The sequence below is a fragment of the Mchenga conophoros genome, linkage group LG16, assembly GCF_057382185.1.
Source record: "Mchenga conophoros isolate Kocher_MC1m ecotype Shallow Benthic linkage group LG16, M_conophoros_male_GT1.1, whole genome shotgun sequence".
Classification (NCBI taxonomy): domain Eukaryota; kingdom Metazoa; phylum Chordata; class Actinopteri; order Cichliformes; family Cichlidae; genus Mchenga; species Mchenga conophoros.
The window spans coordinates 33,620,651-33,633,864 of NC_140541.1; the positions used below are offsets into that span (position 1 = coordinate 33,620,651).

Here is a 13,214-nt window from a genome sequence, read left to right on the forward strand (position 1 = left end):
ATCTCTTGAAAATTCCTGGGAAAATCCCAAACTGACAAATGTGACAAATCTTAACATGAAGGACTGAGGTTGGGAAAGCTGTGGAATTTGGGATTTTTTATTTATTTTATTTTTTTGGCAGTACATCTCAATCGTTCAAAATGTCAACGAGCTCTTTAAAGCTTAAAATACCACAAATAGCAGTTGTGAACTATGCAAAGAATGAATGCCTAGCACTGACATCAACCAATTACATAAAAAAAACATAAATAATGTCATTAGATCCGGTCAATTAAGAATAGCAGAAATGTGGAGAGCTTCAAACCCATTCTGCTCACACAAATATGATGACTGTCCCGAAAGAATCTCAACTGCCTGGCTGTTCATCACAGCCAACCTTTGAAACAATTCTTAAAAGCTAAAAGAAATTAGAACCATTTCAAAAGCAGAACAATGCACAAACAATGTATGCTGATTATCTTTGCCACAAGCTAAAGCTCACTACATGTTCTGAGTCAGGAAAAAGTAATAGTGCTGGTATGTTGTGCTCAGCAGTCCAAAGACCTTGGCTGTGTTAAAGCAGTTAGCGAAAAACTAAAACAGAGCCAGTTATGAGTGTGTTGTCCAGCAATTGCGCCACTGGCGTGTTTTGTTTGGGGTGTTTGGGGGTTTTTTTGAATTCCAAGAATCTTTACTTTTCTGATTGCATGTGGAACTCAACTGCTCTAACTCTCACCATCTCAAAAGTGTTTCCGGAAATATCTTATAAGTTGCTTTAAAAAGTGTTACATGGAAATGTTCCGTCTTGGAGAGAGTTCATCACCATCAGCAGCAGCAGCAGCATATTGGCCGTAGTATTAACTTCACCCTTTCTACAAATAAAAAGAAATTCTGATTTGGAACTTGGCTTTGTAATTTGGGAATATTATTCTAAAGTTAGATGAAAATGTGTGTTTTTCCTACCACATTCAAACTGTAATATCTGTCAAACCAGTCACCTGATTTGGACTGTTATAAATAATGTGCTATGTATATGAGAATATGCTAAAAAAAAAAAAAAAAAAATCAGTCCCATACCTACAAAGCTGTGGTTTTTACAGGCCTCCAAATCTGCTGCCAGAGACTCTACATCTTTCAATCCATCATTCTGTGTTAACTTGAGCTACACCCCTGAGAGTCCATACATTTACCCTAAAACATTTCAAAGGTCTAGCACAACCACTTCTCCACAATGGGATATTAAAATGGACCCTATAAAAACTGGTCAAGGAAGACAACTAGCAATAACCCTGCTTTCATCAATTACACACACAAAAAAATTAAATACTTTACATTTTACATCATTCCTATTAAAAAGTGCATCTAAACCTTGGAATTTTTTTTTCAGGCCAGGTGGGAAATCTTTTTTTTTTTTGTTACTTTAATTTGATGCATTGAGATAAACAAAGATGTTGTGAGGTCCATCTCCCTTTCATGCAGTGTATCTAACACTGTAAGGGAAACCTGGAAACAGACATAATAGGAAACTTTAATGCTAGTACATTCCATACTGCCATGTGCAGTTTAATTTGCTGTTGAAATGCGTGCTATTGCATCCATCAACACACATATTCATCAGGTCTGTTTATACAGTTTGGGTGGTGCAGCTCAGCAGACGAGGAAATGGTAAGAAGTCTGCTTAACAGTAATTTTCTTTTTTTTACCTCAAAGCATTCTCCGTCAGTGCCCCAGTCAGCTCTGATTTCCTCGGTTTTGCCTGCCCCAGGTTCAGGTCCAATGCATTTAAGGCGTGCTGGTCTTACGTCTGTGGCATCTGTTGAGGAATGTGATGAATGCTGTCTGTACCCTTCTGACAGCACTATACTCGCATGATTTAAGCCCAGACGATCTGCTCCACCCTGATGCCTGAGACTGAGGCTGATGTTTATACTTAGATGTCTGGTACTTCAAACATTTAAAACATCTAACACATTCGCAGTATGGCCTTTGCATTCAAGTTTAAACAACTCGAAACGTAAAAAAAAAGAAAAAAAAAAAAGAAAAGAAAAAACTAGTACATATGCACTTAGCTTAAAAAAAAACAACAACCACACAACAGTAGTGAAGCTTCCATGGGAAGGCACATCTGAGTGATGTGCACCTCTTCTCACAAGAGAAGTCAACCATGCTGCTGCTATTACAGGTGCAACACACAAATTTCCAAGACTGGCTATGTATACAGCTGACAAGAGTAACAAAGATTCATCATATGGTGGTGTTATCCCGTGGAAAAATCCAAATGAAAGACTCTGCTTTAGCTATGAAGGTGTTGCATTCAGTTTCTTCCCTATACTGGTTAGATTATTGGTACCTACCCAGAGCCATTTTTGCCATCACCAAAAGGGAGTGAGTGAGTGCACAGTGGACTAATAGCAATGTCCCCAGAGCAACACATGACTCACAGCTAGGGCTGGGCCATATTATACCGTTCACGGTAATACCGGTATAATGTTAGACAATGATAGGAAAATGAAATATCGCGATAGAATATAAGTAAAACGCGCATGCGCAGTGCCTTTGTTTTCATACGCACATGGCTGATTGTTGAGTGAAACAGATGAACCAGAATTGGTTTGTAAAAATGGTGCAACTTCAGTGATGTGGAACTGGTTTGGTGTTTGTCCGTCAGATACACGACAAAGCACTTTTTTTTGCAGAACATGCAAGCGGCCGTCGTTATTGTCGTATTTGTCGGACTAAGATGCTCTTAAATCTGGGAGTAATCTGGGTCCTAAACCCCCCTCTTCAGGTCAAACGAACGCTGCACTGAGAGTTAAAAACTGTCTAAATTCTTTCATCTTTAATAAAACGATCAGCATTGCTGCTTTACCAGGTGTAACTATGAAGTTTAACTTCCAGGCATCCATGAAAACAAAATGTATTACATTTAACGGAGTTAGAAGTTAGCAGCAAGCTAGCGGAAGTTAGCTCGCTAGTTTCGCTAGTTACCTAAGCATGATATAGCATGTTCTGACTGAGAGATTTCTGAAAAAAAAAAATCTAACGTACAGCTCTGCTATCACTTCCAACATAAATGAAGACAGGAAACTAAACAGCAGTGACGTTTGTAGGGTTACTGAAGTTGGGCTAGCTGATATATAATGATGTGCTACGTGATCGCTAGCGACACAGCTATGTTAGCATAACATAAACAGTGAAGCTGGAGGACGAACACTAACACTTTTCCACTTATAAAAGTTAACGTGAAGGTTCCTCATGGTTAGAGACAAATGCAATCGCATGGCAGGATACTGTAAACGGACCAAACTTCAGTCAGGAGAACAACTGAGATAATCCATCCACAATACGAGGTTAGTCATTAATATACTGCAACAACATGGGAACAGAGCAGCTGCCAGAGAATTCAACATTAATGAATCAATGGTACAGAAGTGGAGGAAGCAAGAAGAATGAGTTTAATAAAGTTTGATTTATCTGACTGCTTTGTTTCGCTTAATGTGCCTTATAATCCCGTGCACCTCATGGTCCGAAAAATGCGTACTGCACACTGCAGTTTAATGTTGCAAAGCACCTCTTTTTAACTTCAGTGGATATTATACATGGTTATGCTCAGGATATGTCAGCCCATTTCTACTGGAAATGCCTTTTGGTTAAACTTTCAGCAAGGAATTTGCATTTGCACTGTTAAATTTTTATAAAGCTTTAATGTACATAAAAACCAGCTTCTTGTTTAAGTGAAAATAAATGGAAGGTTGTCTTTTTGCGCTAGTAATGTTGTGGAGTTGTATTTTGTCTCGCATCAATTATATCGTCAGTTATATCGTTATTGCAAATTTTCAAATATATATCGTGATAAATATTTTTGGCCATATCGCCCTGCTCTACTCACAGCCCACAACTCTCTGCGTTTTAATGCACAAAACTAATGTAAATTAGACTTCAGAACAAACCTCTAATCTCTTCATGCCTGATTAAAAATATAATCTGACAAAAAACCCTGTTCACATTAGGTAAAGTCTTGGCAGTTCTGTAAACTTAACTTATTAAATAAGCACTCTGAGAAAACATTTGAAGCAACATGTTGGTAAAGCTTGGATATAAAGACCATGACAGACAACAGCTCTTTAGAGAACTGCACCAGTTCTGCAAGAAATCGGTAATCATTTTTAAATGCTAACTTCCAAGGAAGCAGGAGCAGAGGGTGAGATGATGTGCTGCTGTAATTTACAGTAAACGCACAATAAAAATCATTCACTCTAATAGTCCCTGCAAAATAAAATAAGCTAAATTCCTAATTCAGCTGATGCCAGATATTAAAAACCCTCCAAGATCAGAAAATTGGAAAGTTATTTGACAAGAAGGACTCTAAAACTTACAAAACTTTAACATTTTTAAATACAAACCATAAATTTTGACCCTAAATCATGTCTAATACTGAGAGGGGGTCTTTGAACAGTCTTGGACAGCTTCTTTTCTTTGTCAAATTTAAGTTTCCTGATCTAAAGGCAGAAAGGCATTCATATGACCAAACTTTCGACTATCTCTAGAAAGAATTTCAGAAGGCGTTTATCCGTCAGGTGACCAAGCAGACTCACTTAGACACAAGCTGTATGTTTATAAGGGCTGCCACAAATGATTATTTTGATAGTCGACTAGTCACCAATTATTTTTGCGATTAGTCGACTAATCAGATCATGCATCCATTGGATAAGAGCAGATGCACCAGCAGCATCTGCTCTTATATAACTATCCGTTAGCTTGATAGCATAATTGCCTAAGTCATTTTTTTGTGTTTTCGGAAAACAAGAAAAAACTAATTTTCTAAATATCACATGCATATTTTTAATTGATATTTTCACAGAACATTTAAGTATATGTGAGGAAAAGTATGGAAAAAGAACAAAACCCAACATCATTTCTTTTGTCTAATAAAAGTGACTTAGGCAGATTATGCCTATGACTTAGGCAGTTTTTCTTCAAACTATAAAATGAACATGACATACTATAATGTAACCATAACACACTGTAACTTTTCAATTTTAATCACAAAATGGCAGCTAGAGTAAGGAGACTTACTCACTTCACCCACCCATTAATTTGCAGAGGAGGCCTGTAGGCTCATAAAAGAGGTGTGCGTGTGTCTATGTGTGTTTGTATCTGTCTGTGTGTGTTTGTCTCTCTCTTCTCTCTCTTTCTCTTCGTGTGCGGGTGTGTGCGTGTGCGTGTGCGTGTGTGCGCGTGCGTGCGTGCGTGCGTGTGTGTGTGTACTATTTGGTAGGCTATGTATACTACTGATGAGGAAGATCATCATAGTACTTGTGGGCCACTCTTGGTAGTACATTTTTCATTGACTGTAAGTCACTGTATTTCCTCAGGGTGATGGGCAACTGAGCAGGAAAGAGTGGGATCCACTTGAATGGCTTGTTGTCGGGTATGCTGATGCGCCGAGGCAGGTCTTCCCAGTCAGATTCAAAATCCAGCTTGTACCTGATCCGTCCATCAGTCAAGTACTGCAAAGCCCGGAGGTCATGGACTGTGGGGTCCCCAACTTTTTTGCCGGGTCGAATATTGGTGACATAGGTGCCAGATAACTTCATGAAGTCATTGTGGTATAGTTGAGTCACCCTGTATGGGGATGGATTAATGCGTGCAGCCTCAAAGATGACAACGTAATCTCGTGGAGTGTAAACGTCTTGCACAATGCGCCGTTCAATTAGACTGTGCATGGAGTCACACTCCATCTGTGTGTGGCCTGCAACTAGAAATTTCTGCTCAATGCTGACACCATGCTTCATGGCCAGGTAAAGGTAGGCGTTGCTGATGGTAGCACACCGGTTCTGATACCCGCAGCCATCACTCCAGACAATGACTTTCTCAATGTTTCTGTTGGCCTGTAGGACAGACTCAAAGTGGTTGGACTGCAGATGTGCAAAAACCTCACTGCTGAGGGAGCCTTCATGTTCTTCCCAAGCATAACAGTACCCATCTCTGTTGTTCATGTTGAAGCAGGTAAAGTTGTGCATCTGTAATTTAGTTTTGTAGTACATTGTACTTGCTTTTGTCTGGGGGCAAAGAAGAACGCGTTGAAGGTCCATTGTCCACACTGAAAGTGTGTCACTGGATTCATTTTTGTCTGCAGCCTTTTCAGCTTGAGCCTGACTCTTCAATCTCAAGTGTGTAGCAAGAGCATCCTCATCTGTATTTCCTACCTTGGCGCTTACACAGATGTCACATTGGTCTTTTTTTGGAATGAACACAGAGTAATCCTGCTCTCCAAAAAACCTTCCGAAAGTATGTCTCACTCACAGCACGCTTTCCATTCTCATTGGCAGCATTCTGGTATTCCTTGTGAAGCTCTCTCAAAACTGTTCCTGGCTCCAGGAACTTCTTGTTCTGATAAGAGGGAACCTGGCGGCAGTAATGGGATGGGACTGTAGGTATTCCAGAGAGCCACTCTTTCAGGAAGGCCTGGTCTCCATCTGATATTGGCATATGAGGACCAGTCTTGTTGATCTTGGGGTTGGGCTGGGTATGAGTGTTGGGTTTCATGCCTGCAGTTAACCATGATCCAATGGTTCTCAGGGCAATACCAAGTGTGGAACAGAAAAGATTTTTGCACACAGGTATTTTGCATCTATCTGAGAGTTGCAGGTGGTATAGCAGAGATGTTGTTCTCCTTGAATCAACACCACCTTTCTTCTGTTTTATGGGCACATTTTCAACAACAGTCTGGATATACACCTTGCGTGTCTCCCAGGAAGGCATGGACCAGAAATTGTTGAAGATTCCTCTTCTCTCAACTTCAGTCAGTAGCTCACAACTTCTTTTCGTTGACTTGAAGCAGTGCTGTGATGTGCATGGTGGGCCCATGGCCTTTGGTGGTCTCTCCTGTCCCATTGTATTCTTGTAATTCTCTCCCTTCAGACGCTTTTCTTTGATGACATTTTTCTTCCACGTATGGGGCAGTGGACGCTTGTGACGAACAGCAGAAGTGCTGGGGGTTGGACTGGCTTCCTCTTCCTCTGCTTCCACCTCCCCTCCTTCCTCTTCCTCCCCTTCATCTTCGTCTCCTTTCCCTTTCTTTTCCTCTCCTTCATCTTCCTCTCCTTCTCCTTCCTTTTCCTCTCCTTCCCCTTCCTTTTCTTCTCCTTCATCTTCCTCTCCTTCCCCTTTCTTTTCCTCTCCTTCATCTTCCTCTCCTTCTCCTTCCTTTTCCTCTCCTTCCCCTTCCTTTTCTTCTCCTTCATCTTCCTCTCCTTCCCCTTTCTTTTCCTCTCCTTCATCTTCCTCTCCTTCCTCTGGCTGCTTATCAGTCTGTTGCCCCATATCAACATAATTTCCTCCTTCTCCCTCATCTATATCCACCAACTCCTCTAAGTTCACATCAACTTCCTTTCCTGATGATACAACAGAAAATAAAATGCTGTTGGAGTATCTTAAAATGGTAAATCAAGATGACATCTAAATCTACTTGTGTAGTCAAAATGTCTGCTATGTAAAAAAAAAAAAAAAATCAATTTGTACTATTAATATCAAATCAAATCAATTTATTTTTGTATAGCCCAAAATCACAACAACAGTCGCCTCAAAGGGCTACATGAATATTACTGGCAATAGAGTTCAACCAGTATCAGTCATTTGAACACAGTCAATATAAAGTCCAATTTAACAATTAACAATGAACCCAGGGCGTCCCCCGTCCTTAGACTCTCCTCCTAATAAAAAGCAAATGTTTGAAACATAATATAATTTGCAAACTTGCTGAAAATGCTCAAATTGCCTTTGAAATTGCCAAAGATTTACTCTGGTAGCATGCTGCTGTTAGCTAGCTGCTAGCTTGTACTACATTACTATGCTAATGCTACACTACTAACGCTAATGTTAGCTAGCCATCATACTTTGTTTGCAACAAAAAAGTAATCTTTTAACATGGTCATAACCTCTTTGATTGAATGAAAATACATTTAGTGACCAAAAAACTAAAAAAATATGAACTTTTACCAGATGTAAATGAATCAAAAAGAAGAGCAAGGGCTTCACTTGCGGTCAACCTCTTCTTCTTATCAGCCATTTTGCATACATCAAAACTGCCTAAGTCAAATTGATTGTAGCAAAACTGCCTAAGTCCAATGGTAAAACTGCCTAAGTCAAATGAATGACTTAGGCAAGTATGTTTTTTGACTCTTATGAGTGTTGTGATTGGCCAATGACATAGGCAGACGGACAGGATGATGCAGCAGTGGTAGGGGAGTAAAGTTAGGCAAAAATCTCAATTTGACCAAAAAATGACTTAGGCACTTATGCTATGAAGCTAACGTATCATTAGCTTACAGCTTTAAGTGTTTAAGGTATGTGCTAACTAAAAATAAAGATAATATGATATTTTATTAAATTTTAATGAAATCTGGAGATTGTTTAGGTGAAGTTTAATAAACTCAGCCGTCTGCTCCTTGCTATCTAAAATATAACAGGACACTGGAGTATGTTCTCAAGCATCTCACACTTCTGATAATCAGTTGTCTGCTTGACGTTTATTCAGCTGTGTAGAAACTATAATTTTAATCTCAGCCAAACCGATTTACTCAGGAACAAATAAAATACTGAAAAAAGCCAAACAATAACATTTTTAAGTTATCTAAGTGACTTATATATCATGTTTAACCTGAGTAGCGAAAGACGGCGGTGGGTTTGAAAACGATTTGCCGGGAGTCCGGTGTTCTCACGGCTCTAGTGAGCCTTGAACCCCAGCTAGCTATCGAGCTGGTGGGTAACAGACGTCTCGGAAAACGTCGGAGCACTTTTGAAAATATGTGATGTTTTGATAAACTGAGCAGATATTTGAGGTTTACACAGCTACATTCTCGCCTGAAAATATGTTAAACGTTTATTTTGTGACCCAGAAAGAATAAAAAGAGTAATATTAAAACTAACCAGCTGCCGCCATTGTTGGAAACTAAGCAGGGCCGCGCTATGAATTCTGGGATAGGTTGGGCCACGAAGTATACACCCGACCCATCCTTCAAATCTGGGGAAATGAAACGCGCATTTGTCGGGATCTTCGAATTTGGACAGTCTTCGTCGTCTGGTTGTAACATAATCGGCCTACAAATGCGGGCACAGGAGGATGCGGTTCCTGAATTTGGATACAGCTATGATACCGGACACTGCTTCTTCTTCGGAGTTTAACGGCAGCTGGCATCCTTGTGCATGCAGTGCTGCCATCTTCTGTTTCAGTCCGTTATTACACTCTTAAATCCTACTACTTATTCCTGCGTCTTTTGGGATCTTACAAAGCTTCAAACGACGCGTCAACTATTAAATTAGTCATCGACGATTTTGATAGTCGACGTAATCGTGACTAGTCGACTAATCGTGGCAGCCCTAATATTTATATGCACAGTTGTGACCATTTTAATCAAAAGAGATAAAGGTAGTGACTAAAAGACGCTAAATTAAGTGATGCTGAGCTCAGCATTACAGGTAGGGTGCTCAGAGATCTGAAGTTAGCTGCATCTGACCAAGATATCTCCTGTGTGCATCCTTTGTGGGATTTTCAAAATACGGTAGACTCAGAATTCACTGGAGGGATTTGTTTTGTTTTTATTCCATCTAAACTTCCGGTGGGCAAAGCCATCTGAAATACCCCACATCAACTGAACAACACACTGTGAACAAAAGTTCTACTGTAGCCTTTGTGACTTTCAAGCAAATACCTCTGTATTAAAATGTCTCAATTCTGGGAACCTCATCTAACTTAATCTCTATGAATAAATCATGCTCGCATTGTAATTTCACTCGAGAGTTTCTGTCAAGTAAATCAGACCACAAAAAAGCTATGGTAAGGAAATGAGTTGTGAAGAGAAACTGATGGCTGTGAAACCCCCCCCCCCCAAAAAAAATTCAGTCAATAATGAAAATTCAGCTTTGGCTTCTGGACTGGATTTTTATGCATCACTTGGATTTATAATTAAAACGGGCAGGAAAAGAACAGCGTCAAAAGCAATATTAAGTTGTAGGCAGCTGTTGTGGCTTTGTGACATGCAAGTATTGCGCAAAAGCTGCTTTAAGACCAACATGACATCTTTCCAGAACGCAGTTAATCAAGAAACCAAGTCACCACGGGCTGTCACAGAGCAGCGCTTATTGAGTTTGTGGAATGCACTTTTCAGTTTGACCACAGTGAACCGACTACGCTGGACCATTTTCTTTCGCTTATGGTTTTAAGATGTTAGGATCTAATCTTGGCTGGTTGCAAGTGGACATACTTATCAGATTAGTCAGTAGATCTCAGAGGGTTCATCACCCGACCCGCCAATAAGTTTGCAGCAGGGAGCATGCAGCTCCAGTTGCCCTCCAGTTGAAGGCTTTATGGTCAAAAACACCCAATGTTTCGAGCCTAATGCCCCACCAGAGGACCCTGTGTCCCACACCGCACTCCAGCTGTTTGGTTTTTGTTTAACTTGTATCAGAAGTTCAAGAAAATCTAAGGTGAAAAGAGAGAGTTTCATCTAAGAAATGCACAATGTTTCTCCATTTAATGAATAACCATGTCGCCATAAAGATTGCAATTCATGAGTAAAAATAGTGGCTATTATTAACTTACTCTATGAATCACTCTGCATGATCACTGTGGGATTATGGACAACTTTTTCTGTGCCAGCCTAATCTGTGGAAATAGATATAGTCTGCTACAGAATCTCTCTCTCCATCCACATATAACAAAATCAGGTGATGATTTTTCTACACAGCCACGTTTCACATATGCAGTAAACATCAGCTGTGAGCAAATATGGCAGATAACCTCTGACACGTGTTCTATCCAACAGGTGACCTTTACAAGATGGGAAAACGGCACCAGCTCTTAAAGAGCTCTCTCCGGGGTGCTTCTGTGTAGGCACACGGCTTTACAACAAGCTCACACTTCAGACAAAAGCACTCCTCATTCAGAACGCGTTCATATGCATAATACCAATCTAACGAAGCAAGGCCAGAAAAACAAACCCGACAAACAAGCTGTATGGGACTCACTCTGTTTGCAGGCTGTCTTCCTTTCCCCCGTGAGCTGAATGTTTATTATCCATACCCAGACATTTCCACTGGAGTTTCTGTGGCGATAAATGTGCAGCTGTTAGCACCAAAACAATTAGCTTTCTAAGCCATCGAAGAAAAGCTTAACGGTGCTAAACTTACCTTCATTTGTTTAACTTCCCGTTATACGACGTCTGTTTTAATTCTTAATTAATTTCACTATCTGAAAACACGCGCTTGTTAGTTTATTAAACAATGCTAGCTCTTCTTTCTTCCTGTTAAGAGTTGAATATTTTACTGTTTAGGACAGCTGGCCTGTCCTCTCTTCTCTCTCCCACTGAGTTAGTGATACGCACTTACACAGCACCGTAAGGGGGCGCTATTTGACCAGTTGTTAATTGGAAGGTGCAAAGTATTTAGAAACATGTTTTTTAAGTAAATAAATACAGTTACACTATGGTTGAAATGTAACATTGCAACTGCAACATAATATCGAAACAGAAACACAAGATAACCTTTATCGTGTTAAATACCTGACTGTCGTATATGTGGTTAAATCAGATATTTAACCAAACTGTAAATGTAAATATAATACAAAAATGACACAGAGATTGCCCGTTGTTTGCAAGTGAATGTGTTGACCAACTGGTCACACTTTCAATCACAAGGTAGTCACAAAGGATACTTTCAGACTTGGACTGTCTGTAGTCCCGCTTAGACAGATTGGTGAAGGTTTGCAACTAATCACCATCCAATTCATAAATGAAGACAGACTCCCAACATGACCCAATCAATCTGAGTCAGTCTGCAATGATGAACACAACTTGTCTGCAACATGTCTTTTTGCGAGTGGTTCCCAGCTGGTTATATTATGGTTACATAACTATATAAAGCAAGGCTGCCGAGCACCTGTGTCATTTTGCATGAATAGCTGCAACTATGACAGCATAGACGGCAACTATGTCACCACTTGTGAAGGAATTTCTGTTTTAAATTCATGAGTTTATGTCTGGAGTCTAATGTAAGTAGCAAATATGAATTTCTGTGCATGCAGATAGCAACCGACTGATTAATCACAGACTGAGTTCACTTTATTGCCATTTTATTGCATATTGAAGCACCAAACTCCCTTAGAATACAGCAACTGTCTGCAAGTGGTTGCAGAACTGGTCCTTGTCTTTGAAGCAAGTTTCAATTCAAGAGGACCGCAAGTTCATTGCATACAGTTGCAATTCTTTTCATCATGCGGTGGATTCCAACTTTTTTTTGCCTTTAGCAGAACAAGGAAGTATTCACTTAATACCTGAAATCTATTACTTTGGTGTCTTATTCTATCTATTTGATCTATTTACTATTTAGCTCTCTGTTTGAATTTCCCTTCTGGGTATCAGCTTTTTCCTCATCACAATTTTACATTTGGACCTGAGGAACTAACTGGTGCAAACCTAAATTGAACATTCACACACTTGTAAGAATGAATGGGATATGGGAAAAGATTGTGATTTCAGTGTTTTTCTTTTCTTTAACGGAGCACCATTATCATGTGTTACACAAATGTTCTGGCCAGAGCAGTGACTAATATATTTATGACTATGCAGCATAATATCTAGCTCCCCAAGGAGTGTTTACAAAAGGCAGGAAATTACACGAGTTTGGAGCTTGTATGGTTTCCCACGCTGACTGGGTGGCAGTGACAAAACGGAAAGATGTCCAATGGGAGCCCTGGATCTAATCTTAATTACTGAGAGGTCTTCATAGTTAATGTACAAAATTGCTCCAGGTACATTCATACTCTGACTACACTTGCATATGTTTCTTTCATGCTGATGTGGAAAGTTTCCTCTGAGGTCTGTTTGAGTTGAGCTAAAAGAGTTTTAGAGTCAGACTTATGATTCATTTAGCTCTGTATGAACTGAGAATCACCAGTGTATTTCATCATCATTATTATTCATGAGAGAGTTGGAGCTGCACTGCCCTTAGTAATTTTCTTTATTGGGAAAATCCATCACAAACTCATTTAAGGATCTCTTAAGGCAAACCCATGATTTAGAATAAAAGGAAGGCTTCCTCTGGACAACATGACAAATTAATGACGTGTCTGCAGTTACTTTCATCTCCACTGGCAGCGCTGTGAATATTTCATCCCCTTGGGGAAACTCTTGACATACACTAACTTATAGAACAGCTCTGCCTCTTTTTTCAGTCAG

The 13,214-nt window shown here is 39.8% G+C and overlaps 1 protein-coding gene and 1 long non-coding RNA gene across 2 annotated transcripts; both read right to left on the reverse strand.

Annotated features, from left to right (window-relative positions):
• Window positions 1–95: 95 nt before the first annotated feature.
• Window positions 96–11,349, reverse strand: LOC146557189 (uncharacterized). The gene is made up of 4 exons (XR_014889085.1): window positions 11,170–11,349; window positions 11,008–11,084; window positions 1,683–1,792; window positions 96–1,482 (listed from the first exon to the last, which is right to left on the reverse strand). It is a non-coding gene; the product is annotated as an uncharacterized LOC146557189 (long non-coding RNA).
• Window positions 5,268–8,263, reverse strand: LOC146557190 (uncharacterized). Its single transcript, XM_085249549.1, has 3 exons — window positions 7,981–8,263; window positions 6,262–7,376; window positions 5,268–6,041 (listed from the first exon to the last, which is right to left on the reverse strand). The coding sequence occupies exons 1-3, from the start codon at window positions 8,048–8,050 to the stop codon at window positions 5,268–5,270; spliced, it is 1,959 nt and encodes a 652-aa protein (XP_085105675.1). The 5' UTR covers window positions 8,051–8,263.
• Window positions 11,350–13,214: the final 1,865 nt, after the last annotated feature.

Bases quoted from the DNA above. Each gene is read 5' to 3' on its own strand.
- LOC146557190 (XM_085249549.1), bottom strand. From the start codon at position 8,050: ATGGCTGATAAGAAGAAGAGGTTGACCGCAAGTGAAGCCCTTGCTCTT. The intron at 7,377-7,980 runs GTAAAAGTTCAT...TTGTATCATCAG, and splicing joins TTTTGATTCATTTACATCTG to GAAAGGAAGTTGATGTGAAC. The intron at 6,042-6,261 runs GTTTTTTGGAGA...CTTTGCCCCCAG, and splicing joins GTGAGACATACTTTCGGAAG to ACAAAAGCAAGTACAATGTA.